Source organism: Leucoraja erinacea, chromosome 19 (assembly GCF_028641065.1).
Source record: "Leucoraja erinacea ecotype New England chromosome 19, Leri_hhj_1, whole genome shotgun sequence".
In the NCBI taxonomy this organism is placed as follows: domain Eukaryota; kingdom Metazoa; phylum Chordata; class Chondrichthyes; order Rajiformes; family Rajidae; genus Leucoraja; species Leucoraja erinaceus.
The window spans coordinates 12292627-12318166 of NC_073395.1; the positions used below are offsets into that span (position 1 = coordinate 12292627).

At 41.0% G+C, this 25540-nt stretch overlaps 1 protein-coding gene across 2 annotated transcripts in view; it reads right to left on the reverse strand.

Moving 5' to 3' along the window:
* Positions 1 to 25540, reverse strand: part of pnpla8 (patatin-like phospholipase domain containing 8) — a 51649-nt gene that overhangs the window by 20368 nt on the left and 5741 nt on the right. For both annotated transcript variants that reach the window (XR_008725021.1, XM_055650315.1), the window contains exons 2-7: positions 21085 to 22311; positions 16432 to 16581; positions 12298 to 12449; positions 8424 to 8518; positions 1231 to 1402; positions 999 to 1056 (exon numbers count right to left, since the gene is read on the reverse strand). Coding sequence is in view for 1 of the 2 variants with exons in the window: in XM_055650315.1 (XP_055506290.1) it covers positions 999 to 1056; positions 1231 to 1402; positions 8424 to 8518; positions 12298 to 12449; positions 16432 to 16581; positions 21085 to 21930 (1473 nt within the window). In the remaining variant the exon portion in view is untranslated. The remainder of the gene's footprint in view (positions 1 to 998; positions 1057 to 1230; positions 1403 to 8423; positions 8519 to 12297; positions 12450 to 16431; positions 16582 to 21084; positions 22312 to 25540) is intronic.

Here is a 25540-nt window from a genome sequence, read left to right on the forward strand (position 1 = left end):
GAGTATGTACTTTTGATATAAATCACAGCTCAATTTCATATGGCCAACGATTTGAGAATCTGTATACCTACCATGTTATCTCACTACATTCATTTACTTACAGTACCTGGGTTGCAAGGAAGTTTAAATTATTACAGCCATGTTTCTAACAATATTTCTGCTACAAGATTAATCACGTTCTTAAGTAAAATGCGATGTGTACGAGAATTTAGTAAAATCAATACTGCTGAGATCATAAGAACAATAAATCAAGAGCAGGAAGAGGCAACTTGGCCTCTGTAGCCTGGACTGTCATTTGACATGGTCACGGCTGATCTGCCCAGCCATCTTTTCCTCTTCTTTGCCATTTCCCCACAGCTCTCAATTCTACGATCTTTCAAAGATGTATCTGTGTTTTCTTTTGATTCAGATTCAGATTCAGATTCAATTTTAATTGTCATTGTCAGTGTACAGTACAGAGACAACGAAATGCATTTAGCATCTCCCTGGAAGAGCGACATAGCAAACGATTTGAATAAATAATAATAAGTGTCCGGTGGGGGGGGTGGTGATTGGCAGTCACCGAGGTACGTTGTTGAGTAGACAGCCGCCGGAAAGAAGCTGTTCCTCGACCTGCTGGTTCGGTAATGGAGAGACCTGTAGCGCCTCCCGGATGGTAGGAGGGTAAACAGTCCATGGTTGGGGTGAGAGCAGTCCTTGGCGATGCTGAGCGCCCTCCGCAGACAACGCTTGCTTTGGACAGACTCAATGGAGGGGAGCGAGGAACCGGTGATGCGTTGGGCAATGCGTTGATACCCCCGTGACCTCCTGTAGACAATTCCACAGATTCACCACCATTTGTAAGACTTCAAAAAGAGGGTTATAATTTAAGTGTGACGTGATTCAAGGCTAAATGGCTACATGTATCTTTTTCCATGATTGCAAGATTATGCAAATGTATGATGCAGCAATTTGTCAGCAAACCAAGCACTTACGATTTAAAATACAGACCTACTCACCTTGGGGCTTTTAGGATTTCTTGCAGTTTGAATTAAAAAATCTTCACCCATTCTTTCCCTATAATTGAGAACATTATTAGTCACAGCAAGAAACACCTGAACAGCAATATAAACGTCAATTTCAAAAAAACTCGACAACCTGTGTCACTGACATTCAGGAATAAATGTTGCGTGCTGAGCTGAGTGACAGTGGAGGATTATTCAAAGAAAATCATAGGATATCCAAACTTACTTCAGTATTTTTTCCCAGGGTTCACTCTCATAAAAGGCATGGCTCCAGCCCATTTTCATAGTTCCCATTATTACGTTCTGTTTAAATACATCTGTACCTAATTTTCGGTACATTTCCTCACACTCGTCCAATGGAATCTGGAAAAACCCCAACATAAATGCTAGTATGGCACCTGCAAATGAAAATCACAATCAGCTTAACTAAGCCACTTGTATCCAATAGCACAATCTCAGATTTTGACCGAATAGAAGTTAAATCTGGAAAAGAAATTGACCCGTGCAAGGTAAGTCATCACCATCATCATCATCATCGTTGAAAACAGGTAATGGTGCCTCACAATGCTATGTACCACAGTGATTGCAGCTTCTATTGAAGTGTGGATAGCCGTTGGCTCGCTAGGAGCTCATCCACTCTGACAGATCTTGTTTTGGGTCCTGCTGGGTGTCCTCAGCCCCCTCCTCACCTCACATACCAGATGGGGGAGACAGTTTAGTTGCCGATTATCCGACCATGGAGCAGGTAGCACGGGATTACATGGTACCCGTGGTGGGGGGGAACTCCCCCTCGAGCTGAACTGTAAGTGTGTATATATGTATATATGCATAATACACATATAGATGCATAATATACTCGTGTGCGTACGTGCGATCGTGTGCGCATCTACTGCCTTCTGTGGCAGAGAATTTCACAGATTAGGACTGAGGTGAAAAAGTTTTTCCTCATCTCAGTCCTAAGTCCCTTATTCTTAAACTGTGAGGACTCCCCCAACATCGGGAACATTTTTTCAGCATCTACCCCGTCTAATCCTCTAAGAATTTTATATGTTTCTATAAGATCCTCTCACATCCTTCTAAATTGCAGTGAATACAAGCCCAGTCGACCCATTCTTTCATCATACGTCAGTCCCACCAGAATTAACCTGGTGAACTTATGCAGCACTCCCTCAATAGCAATAATGTCCTTCCTTAAATTAGGAGACCAAAATTGCACACCATACTCCAGGTGCAGTCTCACCAGGGCCGTGTACAACTGCAGTTGGACCTCCTTGCCCCTAAACTCAAATCCTAACGCAATGAAGGCCAATATGCCATTGGCTTTCTTCACTGTCTGCTGCATCTGCATGCTTACTTTCAGTGACAGAAAACAGACTGGAAATTCCTTGCATTCAAACATATTCTTGCATTTGGTACTAACAGGCATTGTGGTCATGGGCTTACTGCTTGGCCAATCAATAACATTATTCTCCTCCGCATGCTGTGGACACTGGGCTAGAGATTCAACTGGAAAGGAGGCAAATAAATCAGAGAAAAGGTTGGTATTTGGCTATCTGTGATGGCCAGGGGAGGTAGGGGGTAAGGGGAGTATGTGAGATCCACAACCACTGCTTCCGGAGAGTAGGCTAGGGTTGAATCCTGTGGGGACCGCTCGGTCATAAGATATTACTCTTTAATTAAATTCAAGATTTTGCATATACACCATTCATCTGTGAAGGTGCGAGTCTCAGAAACATGGTGTGAAGCATTAACTGTGGTTTTTGTATCAAGTGACATTATTAAGCCAAAGATTTTTTTTAAATTGGAAACTTGTTAATGGATATGGAACAATGACTGGCAAATAGAGCGGAGGTAGTTGAACATGAAGAGGCAGCTGAGGAATCATTTTAGACATAATAATTGGGAAAGAACAATGATACAATTGAATACAAAAAAAAGAGTAATTTTTCACACAGAAGAGACAGGAAACATTTTCTGTGAGTGGTGCTGTAATAACTGATGAAACTAAAAGAAACTCAAGAGTCTGTGGAGAAAGCTCAGCATATTTAACATCAATGATCCATAATGCACAATGGAATACATAGAAAAGAATAATAGGATTCAGCATGGATTTACAAAAATAGTGTTTCATTAATCTTTCAGATTGTGATTCACTGAATAGAATGGAGAAATCAGTGGATGTGATGTTTTTAGATTTTCAGAAGGATTTTAATAAGGTCACTTACAAGAAGTTTGTCCATAGGTTAGAACAAATAGAAAACAACACACAGAATGAATAGAGAGTTGCTTATCTGATAGATAAACCTTGCCTGAACAAGGAACAGGAAAGATGTTGGTATCTGCCCTACCATGCCAGGCCCTACTGCTTAAGGCTCTATCTCCATCAACCCCTCAGCCTAACACATCAGAAAGTCAGTCAAAATTCTTGTACATCGCAAGAGTAGCTCGTCACACCTCTTCAGTCTCAACTCTCAACCTACTGCAGCCAAAAGGTGTCCATCTCTTATGACTGATTTGAACTTGGCCACAATTCGGACCTGCAAAGGCTCTTTAGTTCTCGACCAAGCAGAACCACATCCAAGAGAATAACCAGGAGATCAAGAGGCTAATTAAATGCAAACAGCGGGCATTTATGGATTGGACAATCTACCATTCCTCCAAATCTGCTCCATAGGCACATGAAGGCAGATGTCCAGCAGAAACTAACAATCTGCAGAACGCACAGAGAGAGTGCAAGGGACTATGCAGCCCACTGACAATCATGTGCAGGTACTTCTGCACTGTAAAAAATATCTATGGCCCAAAGATCAAAGGCCTTATTCCAAGGGTCACAGAACTGTGGTGCTCAGAGCGATAGAGAGACATTGCTGGAAGGAAAGTTTCAAAATATCCTCCTTCACTAACAGGCAACGTTTCGGGCCAAAACCTTTCTTCAGGCTGATGTGAGGGTGGGGGGCGGGAAGAAGAAAAGAAGAGGAGCCAGAGGGCTAGAGGGAGAGCTGAGAAGGGGAGGAGACAGTAAGGACTACCTGAAATTAGTGAAGTCAATGTTCATACCGCTGGGGTATGGAAAGATCAGAACAAAAGAAAAGACATGGATTTATCAACTGTGTGCTTTTTTTCTGGGCAGATGAAGTAAATTGGGCAGATTATCCCTGTCTGCAATTATCCTGTGAGTAAAGAATGGGAAATATGGTTCTAATACACTGTAACAAAAACCGAGGGAAGCATTGACCCAGTAATTATAGATCAACTTGCATAATACAGTGGGTTTACAACCACGGGACATACAAAGTGCTCCAAATTAATAAAATGCTTTTACTTCGAAGAGAATGTGGCAACCAATTTGTATCCAAAGTCCCTCAAACAGCAAAATGCAAATGAAAGAAAATACTTTTAGCTCATGTTAGTTGAGGAATAATCATCGGCATAACAACAGGACAGATATTCTAATGATCTGTGAGCTACCGAGCTCACCGTTTACACACCATTCTACCAGTAGCCAACCTCCAAGCCCCTGGTGCAAAAGGTAAGCAGTGTTATTAACTGGAATAAAGAGGAATTAATAACATGAGAAAACTGAGGGAAATGACTGGAGTTTTTTTTTTACAGCTTTCCTGTTAAGAATAAACCACTTCAATTGAAAATGTACTAAAACTCTTTGGCCTCACAAGCATTGGATCAAAACCAACTGTCCACATAGGATCAGAGAATGCTTATGACAAGAGGAGACTACTGAGCCCATTCCAGAACAAGGTCTACACTCCGACAGATAACATCTCTTTAAATATACATCCAACTACAGTGTTAGTGTAATGAGGGTTTCTGCCTCGATCACCCCATCAGGCAGTTAATTCCAGACCACCACCATCCTATGGATGAAAACATCTTTCTTCATCCCCCCCCCCCCCCATGAATCCTTCTACCAATTACTTTAATTCTATGCCTTCTGGATTTTAATCACTCTGCTTTGGGAACCAGGTCATATTTCCATACAACATAGGCAGCGGTCATTTCAGCCCATTAACTCTATGCCAGATCACAGCACAATCCCGTTCCCCACTAATTTCCCCAGTAATCCATTCCCCCCTGCTGCCACCACTCAGCAGGTTCTACCACTAGCCCATGCATTAATGGCAATTTACAATGATCAATTAACGTCAATTTCACAGACCTTTCGAATGTGGGAAGATATTGGGAGACACAGGGAATCCCACACGTTCACAGAGAGAAGATGCAAAGTCCACAAAGACAGCACCGGATGACAGAATTGAGCGGGGTCACTGGTGCTGTGGGGCTGCAGTTGTACCAGCTGCAAGATCTGGTAATGAGGGCCAGGAGACTCCACTGGGACACTGAGTTCCACAGATAGCTATGCTACAAAGAGGCCCATGCTGGACTGAGGCAAGTCCACCCAGAAGACAAAGGTTAGAATGATATGGGTTACGGGCAAATGTGACTAGTGTATAAGGGCATGAACGAGTTGAGCCGAGGGCTTGGTTTGGTGCTGCAAGACTCCGACTCCATGTCAAGCTGCCTATTTTGTGATAAGACCCCTAATTCCCAGCAACCCATCACAAGATATGCTCCAAGTTGGATGACTCCTGTTCTTATCTTGAAAATACCATAGACCCCAGGGACTTCAGGTTACAGTATCATCCAACAGGTACCATCTTGGGCAATGCAGCAATATCTCAATACTGCACTGAAACAATGGCCTAAATCACGTGCCAATGTCGCTGGATAGGGGAATTACCCCAAAACCTTCTCATAAAACAAATCAAGTCACAGCTGGTATTCCACAGAGTGTCTTTGATGTGTACAAGCAATATGACTGCCAGTCAGCAGTGTCAGAATAACAGATTTGCAAGCTTGTGACAGATGCAAGTTCACTTAGACTTCAAAAACAATATTTGAGCCTTGTCCTACGAGTAATGGTGATAAGGATATTTGTCCTACGAGCAATAGTGATAAGGATATTTAAAGTTAATTGAGTATTTGAAATTTATCTAACTGAATCAAGAAATGTTAACAGTGGCGGTCCACCAAGATGCTTTCTCATATCCTGCTGCCTATCACATTTGTAAATGATATAACAGCATTATTACATTTCTTAATGGCAGCAATTTCTGGTTTAAAAAATGATTAAATGCAGAATATTATGAAAATGCAAGATAACATGGATAAATATGGAGTTGTGCAAATGGAGAAAGAAGTTGTAAACATGTGTTGAATTTTGAATGGTCACCTCTTTCATTATTTCGTTGCTGGCCTGAACTAGAGATGAAGATTGAAGCTCTCACCTGTCTGACAACTGAATGGGTATAATTGTCAACCAGGGTCTTGCCAGTTATTAACGGTTTCAAATGCATCCAGTTGGCATTTTATCCAATTGAGATATTGGAGGAGGATTTTATTGGTAGAAAGAGAAGATTCTAAACATTATTCCCTTATCCTTATCCATGTATCTATATTAAACGTTATTCCCTTATCGTGTCTCTACACATTGTAAATGGATAGATTGTAATCATGTATTGTCTTTCTGCCAACTAGTTAGCACACAACAAAAGCTTTTCACAGTACCTCAATACATGTGACAATAAACTAAATTGAACTGATCATGAGGGGTAAATACAGAATTATATTTGCCTCAAAACGGTCACGTGTGCAATATAGAACACCGAACAGTATAGCATTGGAAACAGGCCCTTCAGCCCGCAATGTCCGTGCCATACATATTACCAAGTGAAACTAATCTCCTCTGCCTGCATGCAATCCATATCCTTCTATTCCCTGCATATCAATGTGCCTATCTAAAAGCCTCAAATGCCACTATCATGTCTGCCTCAACCACCACCACTGGCAGCATGTTCCAGGCACCTACCTCTGTGTAAAAACCATGGGGGAGCAAGCTGGAAAAGAGAGGTAAGGGTGGGACAAGGCCTGGCAACTGATAGGTGAAAGATGAAAGATTGGTAGATGTGGAAAGTAAGAAAAATATTATCAATTTTCATCTCAATAAATGAGTTTCCACAGTGCAATTACTTTGTCGATTGTCAGGGTCAGGTCAGTACTGTCCGTGATGTACAGGATGTCTATCACTTATTTTCTCATTTCACTCATTCATAGCACAAAACTCCGTTATAATTATAGAAACCAAGAAATGCAATGCCGGGTTTATACCAAAGGTAGACACGAAGTGTTGTAGTAGCTCAGCGAATCAGGCAGCACTTCCGGAGAAAGGGTAGGTGAAGTTTCGTATCGAGACCCTTCTTCAGACTGAAAGGAGGATCCCAACCTGAAAAGTCACCTGCCCTTTTTCTCCAGAGATACTGCCTGACGAGTTGAGTTACTCCAGCACTTTGTGTCTATCCCTTATAATTGTGCTGGACAAGTATGAACTGTTAACAACCAGTGCCCTCTGCTGGTTAGCATGAAGGTTACACAATTCTCTATTCTGGTTAAAATGCATCACATCCAGAGGCAAGAAAGGAGTTATAAAGTTTATCACTGTACATGTAAGCATCAATTCTTCAATCTGAAATGCTCGAAAGTTAGAATTTATTAGAGAAAGACCTTGGTTTAAAATTATCCAGTTTTATTTTAACCAAACCAACAAGCTTAATATGCCATAGTTTGTCTTCAAAAGAGCTTAAGTTATCATCCAAATTCTTAAGGCAATAAAAGTGCTCTAACTGCAGGTGCAGTTCAAAACTAAGTGTGCATCAATGTCGAGGATAGAAAGACTACGATGATATCATCAACCTCATTCCTCTTCAGTCATTGTGAAATGGATATTACCTAATGTATTAAATTATAAGTAATTGAAAGGGTGCTGGAATGTATCACCTCGGCACCAGCAGATCTCGCCAAGTTTTGGAATCGGGACTTTAGAGATACAATGCAGAAACAGGCCCTTCGGTCCAATGAGTCCACATTGACCATCGATCACCCAGATCACCCCGTAGCCTACACATCTATAAGTCTTTTGAGAGTGGGAGGAAGTGAAGAAAACCCACCTAGTCACAGGGAGAATGGACAATCTCCATAGAGACAGCCACCATAATCAGGATTGCACTCGGTTCTCTGGCGCTGTAAGATGGCAGGTCTACCACTGCGCACTGTATCAATACTCTTAGAGATGGCAAAACGTCTTCAAACCATGAAGAATAAATGGCATAGCATTATCACCAGACCAACAATTACAAGTCCAAGTTGTTCAAAACCAAATTTAGGATCAATACCAGTAATTTTGGTCTCCACAAAGAAAAGTCAATAGAATGTCGTTTTAGGCGCAATAGCGGAAGTAAATTCCGTGAAACCAAAATCATATAAGGAACAGTTTTATAACTGGAACAATGGACTGAACAGATGAACACCCACTCAAGATTCTATTCTCACACCGCGCGTGCAACTTACCTGTGCTAACCCCACAGATGTAGTCGAAGAGCTGATAGACTTGTTTTCCTGTCAATTCTTCAAGTTTACGGAGGGTCTGAAGAGCAATCAGTCCCCTATAACAAATAAAACATTTCTTCAAAGAATCATGTACAAGTTCATGAATTTTGCATAAAAACAAAAAACTAAACAAACTTCTAAATTAGGTAGTGCTCTGAATGATTGCTAAAATCAAAATTATATTTTATTTATTGGAACTAAATATTGATTTAATAGAACATACAACATAGAAACAGGCCATTCAGCCCACAATGCAAGTGCTGAACATGATGCCATTAAACTATTCTCTGCCTGCACGCGATTCACATCCATCCATTCCCTGCATATCCATTTGCCCATTTAAAAAACCACGATTGTATTTGCCTCCACCATCGCCCCTGGCAGCGCGTTTCATGCACCCCATTCTCCATGTAAAAACTCGCCATTTACTTCTCCTTTAAACTTTGTCCCCCTCACCGTGAAGCTGTGCCCTCGAGTCATTGATATTTCCAATCTGGGAAAATGACTGTTCCCCCTATCTATGGACAGGTACTTGGATAGGAAAGGTTTAGAGGGATATGAGCCAAATGCAGGCAGGTGGGACTAGTGTAGATGGTACATCTTTTTCACAGCTGGGCCGAAGGGCCTGTTTCTACGCCGTATGATTCTATGATGTTGAGTTAGATGTTCTCATGCACCCGAGGCCTCGTTCTTGATTGAGATTGTGGTTTATCTAATTCTGTCCAACGAATGTCAGCAATTTATGCAATGTCTCCACTATTCGGAACACACTGAAGCTAAGGTGCACTTAAAGTTGAAGATGTGTGGATTTTTGTTCAGATGTTAATCTGGTGGTAATCTTGGTTCCGGATGGAAAAATATGTTTGAATATTGTCATACAAGGTCCTATCCAGGCAAGTGGAGAATATTCAAGTATATTTCTGACGTGCCTTGAGGGTGGAGAATCTAAAAATCAGCCACTGACATCTTGATTAATAACCTATAATCTGTTTTGGTAACCATAACGTTCAGATAGATGATACAATCACCGGTATGTTAAATGTGGAGGTTTCAGCAATGGTAATGTTATTAAATAACATTATTCTGGTCAAGATAAATCTTAAATTTCATTTTCTTGTTTACTAGGTCTACTTGCAAGTAATAAATTTTCAACCATTAAGTCTATGGATTCATTTTTTGTGCTTCAAACACAGGCAGCAGTGATGTTTTCTGGACAAGAATCTTCTGTCGCTCTCCAATCTCTCATACACTTGGCAGAGAATAAAACTTACTTGAGGTTGACTGAGAATAAGGATAAAGAACTGCTAGTTTCAACTGGTACATATCTTGTTTAATAGGATAATATATGTACTTTATTGTTGCTATAGCTTGACTTTATCTCAGTGTTGGGACTGTTCGTGATTAGCAGCACTTTGCAATCAAGTTCAGTTAAAATCCTACTAGACTTAAAAACTCTGTCCCTCCTCTTGCTTCATAATTAATGATGAAATTACTTGTTTGGAAATGGAAGAGCCAGCAGCAAACAGTTTTCCAGATAAAGCTATCTTCAGGGCTCAGCACACTGACTAATGACAAGGAATAATTATCTCGTCCAAATGTATCAAGCCGCTGTGATTAAGCTTCAGAGTATGAAATTCTTTATCAGCACCAGTTTAATTATATTCAAAGACAAAACACAGAGAAAAAACATTTTGCAAATAAAATTTTAGCCACAACCACCCCCTCCACCCATTTGCAAATACAGAATGTTTGTGTTTGTGAAAAGAAGGGAATATCCACGTGATTGTTTAAAAATAAACTTTGCTTTGAGTAAAGCTGATCATTAGTGATGATTGCTTTATACAATTTAAAATTCCACATTTTGCGTGAACTTATTTAAATTAACGATTTGGATGCGACTGTAGGTGGCATGGTTGGTCATTTTGCCGATTACACTAAAATTAATGGTATAATGGAACACGAAGGTGATCTAGTTACAAAAGAATCTTGATTAACTGGGCCAATGAGCTGAGGAATGGCAGATGGAGTTTAATTCAAATAAATGTGACCTGTTACATTTTGGTAAGACAATTCAGGACAGCACTTGCATTAAATGCTAGTGCCCTGGGTAGTATGGTAGAATGGAGAGATATAGGGGTGCGCCTATATGGCAACACAGATAGACAGGGTTGTGAAGGTGTTTGGAACACTTGGCTTCATCAGTCAGTGCATTAAGCATAGCGGTTTGGACGTCATGTTACAGCTGCACAAGTTGTTGGTAAGGACACATTTGGAGTGCTATGTACCCTGCTATAGAATGTCATTAAACAGCAAACAAAAAAACATTCCAAAGATGTTGCCAGGTCTAGGAGATTTGAATTATAAGGTGAGGCTGCGTAGTCTTGGTCTTTATTTCCCTGCAGCATTTGAGGCGTCTAAAATCACGAGAGGCTCAGATGAGATGAATTCCGAAAGTATGGAAGACTAAAGCCAAAGGTTTTGGGAGAGCATAAATGCACTTGTTAATTTGATAATTCATATTCCAACACAGGAACTTTTTTCCAAAACCAGTCGTTGATATTTCATTATATTTCAAGGGATATGGGAAGAAGGCAGGCACGGGTTATTGATTGGGGACGATAAGCCATGATCACAATGAATGGTGGTGCTGGCTTGAAGGCCCGGATGGCCTCCTCCTGCACCTATTTTCTATGTTTCAATAGTTCACCCAACACTCAGTACGCAAAACGAAGATTTCAGATCACGCGACTCAAACTCTTCATTCAACTCGCAGCCAAACAAATAACATCCACAATTATCCCCGCCTATTCCCAGTTATAAGATCACAGTTTACTGTGCTTCTCACAGCCAATCAGAAAGTGGAAAGTGATGTTAATTCACAACTTTAATATATTCCTTTTTAAAGCTGTTTGTATACATTAAAAGAAATCAAACGCATCTATTTGTAAAACTTCTCATTAGTAGTTCCCATGTCAAAATGTTACCGAGCGGATTCATTCGCCCAATAAGTGCACAGGAAATAATGCGTAGTGTTTATATCAAGCATTCAACGCAAGAAGCAGCTCTGTACATACGAATGATTCCTTACGTTACTAATAAATATTTTAGTGTGTCAATACACTTTATTTTCTGATTCATTACTGATCATTCATTTGTGTCACATTATTCTTCATCCCATGTAAAATGTTTGAATTTTCAATCGATGTTGTCAGTTAACTCAGCGATTGTCAAATTTGATAATCTGACATACTAAATGATCCATCATACACAAGGAGCAACGGATTGTGTGTCAGACTAACAAGAATTGACTGTACATGGATAAGAAAGGTTTGGAGGGATATGGGTTGGGCATATGCACAGGGGACAAGCTTAGGTAACTTGGTTGGCATGGACATGTTTGACCAGACATTGTTTCCATGTTGTATAGTTCTATGACTTTTGATTGCAAACCCATAATCAATGGATAATTATATTGAGATTGTTCAAGCCTTTTTAATGAAGAACTCTTAGTAATTGAGAAACCAGCAAACTACCGCGGGGGGCTAGATTTCAATACTGGTGGCAGTAAAAGTACAATGTAGAAAGAAATCTTCTTTCGACTGTTGTGTACACACCCTTACAAGACACTACGAATAAAAATAATTTTGCTTCAGGAATCATTCAGGCAACAATCAAGCGCTAGAAAAAGAGATGCGTATAACAAATATGAAAGTGGTGTTGCCAGAAAATGAACTGTTCAATAATTTGGTTAGTTGTATGTCATTTGGTGAAGGTAGAGGAGAGTCACTTTGATGTAATGTTAAATGCTACAATTTAAAATCAGTCAATTCATTACCTTGTTCCTCCTCCATCAATAGCCAAGATTCTTATACCGCGGCCTTTAATAGGATTGGAATATCCAATTAAAGCCAGAGACTCTCTGACTGCACTCTGAAGAGTTTCATCATTTGCCTGCCTCAGGCGTAACAAGCAAGGAATTAGCTTCTCCTGTTTGAAACAAGACATAATTTTAAAAACATTTAAAATATTCTTCACGGGAATTATAATGTATGTTTAATGGAATAAAAGTTATTTTCAGCCTGCTTTTAGACAAAATATTGCATGAAACGTTGATGAAAATATTCAATGGAAAGACAGCAATGCTATTTTATGCAAATCCCTGAAGTGAATATTTAAATACTCCAATGTATTCTGCAAGTGCAACAGCAGTACCCAGAGACCCGGGTTTGATCCCGACTACGGGTGGTGTCTGTACAGAGCTTGTACACTTTCCCTATGATTGCATGGGTTTACTCTGGTTATTCCTGTTTTCGCCCACAGTCCAAAGAAATGCAGGTTTGTAGGGTAATTGGCTTCGGTAAAATAAAATTATCCCTATTGTGTAGGATAGTGCTCATGTACGAGGTGATCGGTGGTTGACGCAGATTCGGTGGGCCGAATGGACCATTTCCACGCTGTCTCTAAAGTGAATACTCCCACATCTCATTTAAATTCTACCTTCAGCTTTCCCACTTGCTCCAGATGGGAAGCTAGCAAAAAGTATTTACATCAGGCAATAAATCTTCTAATTTGAAAGCTGGGCATCAATATGCAGAACTCGAAGGCTCAGTCCATTCGTTCAAGATCAATAAAACTGCCCATCACAGTTACAAGTTTGTACAGCATACAGCAATTACAATACTGATTAATTAACTCTTTCCCTTCATACCCATAACTACCAACAAACTCGTCAGCTTAATTTCCAAGGTGCAAAGACCTTGATTAGTACATTTTTTTACCTGAAAGGAAAAAAATGTGAATCATAAATTGTACAGCACAGAAACAGATCCTTCAGATCGCCATCAACATTGACCATAAAGCACCATTACATTGATCCCATTTCATTCTCTCCTCATACCTATCAAAACTAGATTCCATGACTTACCTATGGAATTGGGGCAATTTACACTGGTCACGTAACCTATCAATCTGCACTTTGGGATCTAGGATGAAGCCAGAGCATATGGTCACAGGAAGAACATGTAAACTCCACACAGATAGTACTGTTGGTCAGGATTGAACACAGGTCGCTGGAGCTGCGATACAGCAGCTCTGTTGGCAGCATGACTGCGAATCCCAAAATTGCTAGGTTTATTGAAGTTAATTTCCCCAACCTGCCTGGGTGAGTTTTGAACTGACCTCTAGGGTATGAGTCACTAGGCTGCTTTACCATGCCACTCTACATTATTCTACCATATCTTACAATAACACGCCCATTTAAATTGTGTGAGAATGTAGCATATCCAGGGCGGATTATGGTGCAAAAGAGACAGGGAAGAGACCCCATACTCAAGCCATTGTGCGAAACGCATCTCCTATGCTTCTCGTCTCATTTCATCACCTCGTATTATTCAGACCACAACCACAACAGTGTCAGAACGTACAGCCAAAAGGGTTTGGTACTGAACATTATGTAGCTCAAATGTTTTAAGGCTCAGTTCCAGAATGTCAAAATCCATAATGTTGTATCATTGGGCATTTACAGTTTAATTGAGCAAAAAGCCCATAAACATGCACTGAGCAGAATTGTAACAACAATTATAAATCAAGGAATGCACATTGTTAAGAATTATATATTATATCAGGAAAAATCCTACTTCAGGTAATCTGAGGAGTTATGCCCCTGTCCCACTTAGGAAACCTGAACGGAAACCTCTGGAGACTTTGCGCCCCACCCAAGGTTTCCGTGCGGTTCCCGGAGGTTGCAGGTAGTGGAAGCAGGTAGTGGAAGCAGGTAGTGGAAGCAGGTAGTTGTGTCTATCTGACAAAAATCTCCGGGAACCGCACGGAAACCTTGGGTGGGGCGCACAGTCTCCAGAGGTTTCCGTTCAGGTTTCCTAAGTGGGACAGGGGTATTACCCTTATATTATCTGTATCCTCACCCTCACAATGCCATTCTAGTTTTAAATAATATCTCATCATAAACATGATACCCAACGCGGAAACCTACATTCAGACCTGCTTGTAATTTTATATCTAACCACCAGGTGGCACTGTGGAGCAATAGGTAAAACTATTGCAGAGCTGACAAATCCCAAGCAGTCGATGATCTACGCTCCAGAGTTTGGAGCAGTAACTTTGGCGATCACGCAAATTCTACAGATTCTAGAATTGTTCCTGTGGATTGCAGGGGAGTAAATATTAACCCACTATTTAAAAAAAAAAAGAGAAAACAAAACAACCAGTTGAGAGTCAGTAGTATAGAAAATGCAGAAATTTACGATGAAAGATTTTGAAATGGAGAAAACAATAATAGGAAAGAACAGAGTCGGCATGGCTTTGTGAAAGAAAAATTATGGATGACTCATTTGCTGAATTGTTTGAGGATGTGACTGGTAGTATAGATAATCAGGAACTAGTGCTTGTGATGTATTTTGATTTTGGGACGGTCCCACAGATAAGGTTAGAGCATGTACATTTTTGGACGTCACAACAAAATGCTGTAATGTTTGAAACTGAGAGATCTTCAGTTAAACTATGATTAAATTATATACATTTTGTTTTCTCTCTCAAATAATCTATTCCTCCATAGCCAAACATCCAACCTATCATGTGCATGAGCGGATGCTGGTTTAAACCGAAGACACAACATGCTGGAGTAACTTAGTAGGACAGGCAACATCTCTAGAGAGGAATGGGTGACATTTCAGGTCGAGACCCTTCTTCAGTCTGAAGAAAGGTCTCAACCCAAAACTTCGCCCATCCAACCTGTCATTTTCAACTCAGCCTTTCAAGTAGCACAATTTTAATTTCAATCTAATTGATTTTTTCATTCCAATGACCATGTCGTTTTTATAGTTTTTGCCTGACAGCAAGTCCTGCGCTCAGTGCCGGATTTAGATGAAGAGAGGCCCTAAGCTGTTCCACTTGTGAGGCCCCCAACGACCGGACAGCCATGGCGGCCAAATCTCCCACAATTCAAAGCGAGGGAGAAAGTGCCCAGCGCCGACCAGTTGCCGTTGCAGTGTGCATGCATAGGGCAGCCGATGATGTGCTGGCCGTGGTTGTGCGCATGTGCAAGGCGGGCGGCCTGCCGTGCCGGCGGATGCGGAGCCCGGCGGCCCGGACATGGATAGCGGGGGGAGATGGAGAGGGAGAGAGAGAGAGATAGAGAGGGGGGCCGCCCAGAGTTGAACGGTAGGTGTTCTGCCTTGGCCGGAGGCCCCCCTAGACCTCGAGGCCCATCAATTTTTTTTGGGGGCCCCCTAGAAAGTGGGGGCCCTAAGCTATAGCTTGTTTAGCTTATACGTAAATCCGGCACTGCCTGCGCTGCAAAGCAAATACACAGAAATTAGCACCTGCTACTCACCTGTACTACCCTGAGCCACCACTAGTTATAGTTTTTTAGTTTAAGAGATACAGCGCGGAACCACATCCTTTGGCCCATCATGTCTGCGCCAACCAGCGATCCCCGCACAGTAACACCATCTTTCACACACCAGGGACAATTTATAATTATACCAAGCCAATTAACCTACAAACCCATACGTTTCTGTTCGAGACGTCTGAAGAAGGGCCTCGACCCAAAAAGTCACCCATTCCTTCTCTCCAGGTTATTCAATGCAACCTTTTCTTCATATTTTAATTATCGATATTGGTAATGAATTTACATGGACTAGCCACTACTCATAGACCCCGATTTGTCACAGAAAACCTGAAAGACATTGGAAGCCATGCAACAAGGGCTTCCCATGATCGGTGAAGGGGAGGCACTGTCTGGATCTAGCCTATTATACTTGGTCTCGACATGCCAAGTGCAGTGCTAAAGGAAAACAACTTGCAACTATTTTGCTTCATGTTCGAACCAGGACTATTGTACAGTGGAATAGAGCAGCAAGGCTGATGGTGGGGGAATGGCGTAGCAGTCAAAAACCCACTGCACGTTTCAACCGATTCACTCCAAAATAAAATAGGTACCTCCCTCATTTACCTTGACAGCCACTGCCCTGGTTTCAGGAAATTCTAGAAGGTGGTAATTCAGTTCCTCAACTCGATTGATGCACAGTCTAACATTCGAAGCTCGGCGTAGTGCTTGCGCCAAGGCTCTTGTCCTGTTATCCACACTAAACTTAGCAATGATCTAGACAAAATAAAATGTAGCACCATTAGACAAGAAAAACATTCAGATCATGTCACATTCATTCTTTTAATCTTGAATAGCCACAGCTTATCAACACTGAAGAATCCTATTTAAAAAAAATAGTAAACCATATAATGGAAACTAACCAAGATAGCCAAAAATAATTTAACTAAAATCTTAACATAAAACGTGTGAGTTCAAGAAAATTCTGGAAACGATAAGCAATGTACTGTCCCATCTCATTGGTAATGGTAGACATAATTTCAGGAACACATGGAAAAGAGAGTGCATATTTAAATTATGTGGAGTAGCCGTGGCATTGATGTGAGTCCTTACTCTTAATCCAAGACAATTATGTTAAAAATGTTTAAGACAAATCGACCAAATCTGCAAATACATTTGATATCATAACCAATTAAGTAATAATCTAGGACCTATTAGCCAGGCCATGCAAGTGGGTAAACAAATAACAGAAATGTATATATGTTGGGAAAATAAGCAAGCATCATCTAGGATGATTGTTCGATTCATTACACAAATTAAGTAAAAAGGACAATCAGTAGAGTAATATTGTTTTATGCACCATACATTAAAAAATCAAAACTACGGAGGAGTTCGAAACATATTGAGAAAAATGACAGTTTTTCTGAGGCTTAATTATGTGTACCCTACAATCTCAATTACTTCTGGAAAAGGCAAGCATTGTTCTATCTCCGAGTACCTATCAAATTTGCAATAAATAATGGGTACTAAAAAAATACAAAGCTTCTGAGGCAATTTAGAGAAGTATACATACCTGTATACAAAGGTAATAGAAGTACAGAATGCAAATCTCAGAGGGACCTTGAGTCATCAGTCTCCTTAAATTCCAAGCTGTATAAAAAGGGACTCACCATAACACTCCATAATTTGATAAGAAAACTCTGACCAAGCACAAGGAGTGAGTGTGTGTGTGTGTGTGTGTGTGTATATATTAATGTGTGTGTGTATATATATATATATATATAAAAACATATGTGCGTGTGCGTGTGTATATGTATATATATATATGTATACATGTGTGCGTGTGTGTGTGCGTGCGTCTGTAAATACGAGGTATAACAATGATATGTAAAAATGTTTACAATGGAAACTAAAATGTCTACAACAATCGTTTCTTCCATTTTAATGATCAATCTCCGTAAGCTAAATATGAGCTTTTTACTTTTGTTCTGTAGTAGATGCTGGGGTCAAAATAAGTTTTAACAGTGTATTAAAATTGGACAACTCAACACGTGCAATTTTGACATGAATTGTTTAGTAGATTCCCTGTGGTCAACAATGTCACACTAAGAATAGAATTCAAGACAGTGAATGGAAAGAGTGATTTAGAAAGCAACCTAGCTCGCCACAGCTCTTTTCCAGCTGTCTCTCCCATATAACCATATAACAATTACAGCACAGAAACAGGCCATCTCGGCCCTTCAAGTCCGTGCTAAACCCTTATTTTCCCCTAGTCCCATCTACCTGCACTCAGACCATAACCCTCCATTCCTTTCCCATCCATATACATATCCAATTTATTTTTAAATGATAAAATTGAACCTGCATCCACCACATCCACTGGAAACTCATTCCACACAGCTACCACTATGAGTAAAGGAGTTCCCCCTCGTATTACCCCTAAACGTATGTCCCTTAATTCTCAAGTCATGTCCTCTCGTTTAAATCTTCCCTACTCTAAATGGGAAAAGCTTATCCACGTCAACTCTGTCTATCCCTTCCACAATCCCCTACCACAATCAGTCTGAAGAAGGGTCCCAACCCGAGATGATGCCGATGCATGTCCTCCAGAGATGCTGCCTGACCCCCTGATTTACTCCAGCACTGTTCATTTTTTCCTCGCAATGATGAATCCACCTTCAAATGTCTAAACAAAGTACTTTCCTTTAAGTGAATGCCCTATAATCGTAGAGAGGAGATATATTCAAACAGCACGCCACGAGAATGAAAAATGAGGAAATATGAGAATGGTAATCTTAAGGCTTACAGGTTAAAAATCAGATTTTTTTCATTTCATATTCCTGGATTTGGGTATCAATCCTACGACCAGCAAACTTTGCTCATCCAAAGTTGGCGGTAAGCTCCCTTCTTTGAATTAGCTGGTGAGGGTATGCCAACAATGGGGTGGAAGTTCCAGAATTTGAACTCAAGGATGACGTATAAGCAACTTTTCCAAGTCAGGACACCAATTAGTTTGGTGGCAAACCTTCAGGTGATGGTCATCCCATGCACCTGATATCTTTGTCCTTCTTTCTGGTAGAGGTCCCAGGTACGGGATGTGATGTTGGAATATCATAGCTGAGTAACTATAGTATATTTTGGTGATCAAAGATACAGACTTCACAATGGTATCGTCACTGAATGTCAAAGTAGGTGTTTAATCATCTCCAGCATCCGTTTTTTTACATGAATATTAATTGGCATCCATCAGCCATGTCTGAGTGTTGTCTAAATCAAGATGCATGCAGACATCGACTGCTTCACTTGCCGAGGTGCTGTGAATGGAATTAAATATTGCACATTCATCAGTGAATGCTCAACGTTTGTCCTTGTAACAGGAGCTTATTGAAGAAGTAGTTAAATACAAATGGATAAAGAGTCACAAAATGCTGCAGTGACTCAGCGGGACAGGCAGCATCTCTGGAGAGAAGGAATGGGTGACGTTTCGGGTTGAGACCCTTCTTCAGTCTGAAGAAAGGTCTCAACCCGAAACTTCACCCATCCAACCTGTCATTTTCAACTCAGCCTTTCAAGTAGGTTAAGACGGACTGAGCGGTGGTGTTCAGCGAAATCGCCTAGCCTGCGCTTGGTCTCGCCGATGTAGAGAAGTTGACACAGCGGATAGAGTAGATGAGGTAGGAGGAGGTGCAAGTGAACCTCTGCCACACCAGGAAAGACTGTTTGGGTCCTTGGATGGAGTCGAGAGGGGTGGTAAAGGGACAGGTGTTTGTAGTAGATGTCAATCAATAGTCTGTTTCCTGTGATGGAGATGGTGAGATCTAGAAACAGTAGGGAGATGTCGGAGTGAATTTGAGTGCAGGATGGAAAATAGTGGTGAAGTTGATGAAGTAAGTGAGTTCTGCATGGGTGCAGGAGGTAGCACCAATACAGTCATCAATGTAGCGGAGGTAGAGTTCAGGGATAGGGCCAGTGTACGCCTGGAACAGGGATTGTTCGATGTACCCTACAAAGAAGCAGGCATAGCTAGGGCCCATGCGAGTGCCCATAGCTACGCCTTGGATGGAAAGACTGCAAAAGGTTGTAAACACTGCCCAGTCCAACACCAGCTCTGACCTCCACACCATCGAGAGGATCTATCCGAGTCACTGCCTCAAAAAGGCTGCCAGCATCATCAAGGATCGACACCATCCTGGCCACTCACTCATCTCTCCACTGCCTTCAGGTAGAAGGTACAGGAGCCTGAAATCTGCAACATCCAGGTTCAGGAATAGCTGCTTCCCCACAACCATCAGACTATTAAACTCAACTCAAACAAAACTCTGACCATTAATCTGACCCATTCCCAATCTGACCTTTCTGTCCTGGACCTCCTCCATTGTCAGAGTGAGGCCCAGTGCAAATTGGAGGAACAGCACCTCATATTTCACTTGGGTAGTTTACACCCCAGCGATATGAACATTGACCTCTCTAACTTCAGATTGGCCTTGCTTTCTCTCTCCATCCCCTATCCCCTCCCAGTTCTCCCACTAGCCTTACTGTCTCCAACTACATTCTATCTTTGTCCCGCTCCCTCCCATGACATCAGTCTGAAGGAGGGTCTCAACCTGAAACATCACCCATTCATTCTCTCCGGAGATGGTGTCTGTCCCGCTGAGTTACTCCAGCATTTTCTGTCTACCTTTGATTAAATCAGCATCTGCAGTTCTTTGTTACACATGGATAAAGAGTCATATCGTTACTGAGGACTTATCAATCGATCTGGCTCAATTGTCCTCTGGCAGTCTCGGAGATCATTGGGGTTAAATAAACAAGTTAAGTTCCTTCAAAAAGTGATTGGATATTGCATGTGCAACAGCATAAACATGTGAACAGGTTTGTGGAAAGGAATGTACCATGAATAGGAAAAGTTTAGAGGGAGGTGGGCCAAAGGCAAATGGGACTAGATTGGGCACCTTGGTCAGCATGGACATGTTGGGCAGAGGTGCCCATTTCCGTGATGTATGACTATGTTTACTTTTTAAAGTCAAATATATGGTTTTGCGCATCAGATACCAGACTTCAAAGTAACTTTAAAAATATACAATATGTCGCTAATTTATGATTCTAGAAATAATTAAAATCTTGTTAAGACTAATTACATTTGTTAGAAGTTATTATAAAAAGGAGCGGCACAAGAAATTAAATTGTATAGACGGAAGGTGTAATTAGAAAGGAAAAAAATTGCTCAATTTGACTGAGAGAAATAAATTGAACTTAAGCATATCAACTTTGGAACGTTACCTTTTCTCGCTGAAGAGCCAAATACTTGACTTTATCATCTGCTGGCTTGGCTTCTTTGTCATCAGGTCGCTCGTCATCTTTCATTGTGCTTTCACTCTTCAGCTTTTTTTTCTTGATTTCAGCAGCGTCTTTAATTTCAGGCCGCACCTTGGGAACAAAACTACCAAAGCAGGTATCCACGAATGCTTGAACACTATTTGTTGGGTATGAGAGCAAGCTAGCAAAACTCTTCTTTGCAGATGCAGTTGATGAAGGCACATCAGCTGCAGCAGTGTGTTCACTGCCAATATTTAAACCATCGATTTCTTTATCATCTACTTCGTTCATTTTTGATTTAGAAGTTGCTGTCCATATGGGATTCTTCTTGGACCAACCTTTTTGGTCAAACAATGATAATTTATTCTCTTTTGCTGTATCTATTTGCTCCCCACTTCCAAAATAACTGTTGATATGATTTGCCACATAATTGTACGTTTCACCAAAATTTGTCGCGATGCAGCTGACATGGAAAAGATTTGATTTTTCATCTTTCTCTCTATTAATTGCACTATTACCAGATAATTTCTTGTTAGAATTGTCTTCAAGTTCTGAGCCAACAGGGGTGATGGAAACAGAATGAATGGTATCCTCTGTGGTTTGGTTCAGATCCAAACCATCCTTCACTGTGTTCGACTTAGTAGTGGTTAGTTTCTCTGAGCTTTCATGTGGCACTGCAATCTCAGTTTCCGAATGTTTCACTGAAATACTTAGAGTGGGCTTCAACCGTACAAGTTTCCCAATGAGCTCAGTGTGCGTGGTACTGACAGCTTTTGACACAGAGTCTAAAGTGCTCTTAATGCGCGACATGCAATGCCTGAAGGGTGTTGTTCCCTCTGGAGGGGAGGTATTTTAATGCAAAATGCAGTGGTACAAAATAAATGTCATTTTTCAAGTAATGTTAATCACCAATATGTTCCAGCTCTCTTCTGATCCATTTGCAGTAAGCAAGTTGGACGCTTTCTTGGGTCTTATTACTGGACGGTGGACTAGTTAGAAAGTGGTCCAGAATAATAATGTACTTGCAAAGCAATTCTCATTGGCAGAATCCTCTAAGGTGACATGTTTATCATAATTTATAAATACAGATGTTTCAAATATCAAACACACAGATGCAGGGGGGCTGCAGTACTTTTCCCGACTCCAGTTTGATCTTTTGTTCTGCACATCACTTGGTCTCCCTATGCGTTTCTGAGGAACAAAACAAAAACACCCATGGATTTATTTTTTACAAAACAGCAAGGCTGGCCTCAATAGAATACACAAAAGTGCAAGTTTGCTTTGTTATTGGAAGCTTAAGTTATCAAAAAGAGGATTTATCAAATTCTAGAAGACATGACATTTCAAATATAACCAATCAGTAACAACAGCAAATTATTTAATAGCTAGAAATATTACAAAATACGGTTCCCCCTTCCCAACAGCATTCCCATCTCTAAAATTGAAGGGGTCCGGCTAAACACAGAACACTCCTAGTAAATGTTCCTAAACTGTTACACATCGCAAGTGATCCAACAAATTGAGTGATAGCAGGATACCTGACCGCAATAAATATAACAACCAGCCTGATATCAACCCAAGTACATTCAAAAGATGAAATATAGGATTACGTACAGCAACATTATCTGACTTAGCTTTGTCTGACCTGCACATAAAGCAAACCCAATTCTAGTAGTCAACTGTTTAACACAGTAACAAATGAATCTTTGCTGAATAACTCACAGGTTACCCGATCATGCATTTAGCCGCCAAACCATTGATGAGAAATAGCAGGAAATCTGAATCTATATTTTGGATAATTGTATTACCTGAACATGCTTTGCTATCATAAATTAAAAAATCAGTGGCCTGCAAAGGTAAAGTTCAATTGGTCAATAAATGGCAAACACTGACATTTCATGAGATTAGTCTTAAATCTACTTTAATGAAATTGAAACAGGAGGTCATTTCACAATTAACACAGATTTCCAATGTCTCTGACGTTTACAGAAGGGAAAGAAGTGATTTTTGAATATGAATGAAAAGGTCAGACTGTAGATGATTGCAACTATATTATATAATTACAGATTCAGTGAATATTGCAAGTGTGTTGGTGCCGTCTGCGATGGCAGCCTCACCAACGGTCTGTCTGTCTTTTCGTCTTTTTTGTTAATTTTAGTGTGTTTAAAAAAGTATGTGTTAATGTTCTCTGGTTTGTTTTATGTGCGGGGTGGGTGGGTCAGGGGAAAACTTTTTTTCAATCTCTTACCTTGCCGGAGATGAGATTGTTTACCGGATCATATCTCCGGTCGTTCTGCGGCCTAACATCATGGGGCTGGAGGCCTTGCTCGAGACTGACTTTGAGCCCCACCGCGGGGCCGCAGATTTACCATCGGAGCCTGCGATCCCTTGCCTGGGATCGACGCTCCAACCGCGGCATGCGTGTTCCAACATCGAGGAACTTGCCGTCTCGGGTAGAGACTGATGTCGGGAAGCTCCAAAGTCGCGTGAGGTTCGACCAGCCCTGACTCGGGGTCCGATCGCCCGGCGGGGGGGGGAGCTGAGATCCTCCCGATGCGGTAGCTTGATCGTCCCGACACAGAGGGCCCTACCACCGCCTACGGGAGCCAAATCGTCCCATCCACGAAGGCCTAGGGGCACCCGACCGCGGGAGAACAGAGAAGGGAAGAGATTTAACTTTTTTTTCGTCTTCCATCACAGTGAGAAATGTGGAGGAGTCACTGGGGTGGATGTTTATGTTTAAATGTATTTTGTGTGTTTTGGTGCTTTTTATGGGTATGACTGTATGGCAAATCAAATTCCCTGTATGTTGGAAACCCTGCAAATGTTACAAATCCAAAATAAAAGCAGAAATTGCTGGAAATTATCAGTAAGTCATAGAGTCATACAGCGTGGAAACAGGCCCATCGTCCCAACTAGCCCTGACCGACCAACATGTCCCATCTACACTCGCCCCACCTGCCTGTGTTTGGCCCATATCCTTGTAAAACTATCCCATCCATGTACCTGTCTAAATGCTTCTTAAACATTGCGAAAGTACAAAGTCAGGTAACAAAGAGAGAGAAACAGAGCTAACATGTTGCCAGATCTAGGAATGGATAGAAATTGAACATATTTCAGTTGTAAAGCAATGGAATGGGTGGAGATCAAAGGGGTTGTCTGTGATAGAACAGAAATGACACAAAATGCATTTGGTCAGCTGAAACATCGAAATATGGATCAATCTGCCTCAAATATTGTCAGACTGAACTTCCACTGCTACAGAAATCCCTAACTGCTCAATTAATTTACCTAATAATAATGCTGAACTACATTGAAGTTATATTTTTATTCTGCTAGAACAGCACTTGGCTCATTAAGCTTAATCCTTAACATACAGGGACAGTCAGAAATAAGAAATCTGATTTATACACGTATGCCTTTTGATAAGGGCAGCATTGTGTGGACAACTGCGTCAAAGGCTGCCAGTTGAGTACGCTGCAGAGAATAACAATTCTCGCTTTAATTAAGAATGTTTCGATGCTCTGGATGGCAAAATTAATTGCAGATAACCAAGTAAGATATCAACAGCAAGTGAATGTACAGGGGTCAACACTCTGAATGGTTTAGAAAGGAAATTGGGTATGGGGATGTAGTTTGCAAGGATTACACAATTTTGCTGTCCACACAGTTCTGCCCTTATCAAATGGTGAAAGCATTTCGGGTCTGGTCGGGTCGGGTCTGAAGAAGGGTCTCAACCCGAAACATCACCCATTCCTTCTCTCCAGAGATGTTGCCTGTCCCCGCTGAGTTACTCCAGCATTTTGTGTCTGCCTTCCAAAGGAGAAAAAGACACAGTGGAAAAAGTCAGCACAGTGGCGCAGCAGTAGAACTGCTGCCTGTGATCTACTTATGTTTTCCCTTGCACTTTGTTTCAATTATATTTATTTTTTAGAAATTAAACAAAAAAAAAAAGAAAATTGGCAATTATGTTGGTGTGTTTCGTCAAAGTATTGAAAGCCAAGTATGGTTTGTCTTGCTGTCAAAGAGGTGCCTGCAGATTGAAAGGTATTGAAAAATAAACAAGTGGGGATGGGGGGAGTGAAATCAACTGAGTTGTCAATTTTCATTTTCTTTCAATTACTCTTTGATTCGTGAGAGCGATGGGCACAAACAAAACAATTTGTAGAGCACCCATAACCAATACTAATGAAAGGAATAATAAAAGCAGCAATTAACAAACTGATCACTCTTCCTTCACCACCACACTCATTCGCTTTACAGAACACGTTCCTGGACTAAACAAGTTCTCCTTCAACTCCACTCATTTTTTAAAGTCAAAAGTGTGACAATGGAGACAGACACTCAACCAACGAGTCCCTTTCTCAGATACTAGCAGTGACAGTGACTAGTGGGGTGCCACAAGGCCCAGTGCTGGGAC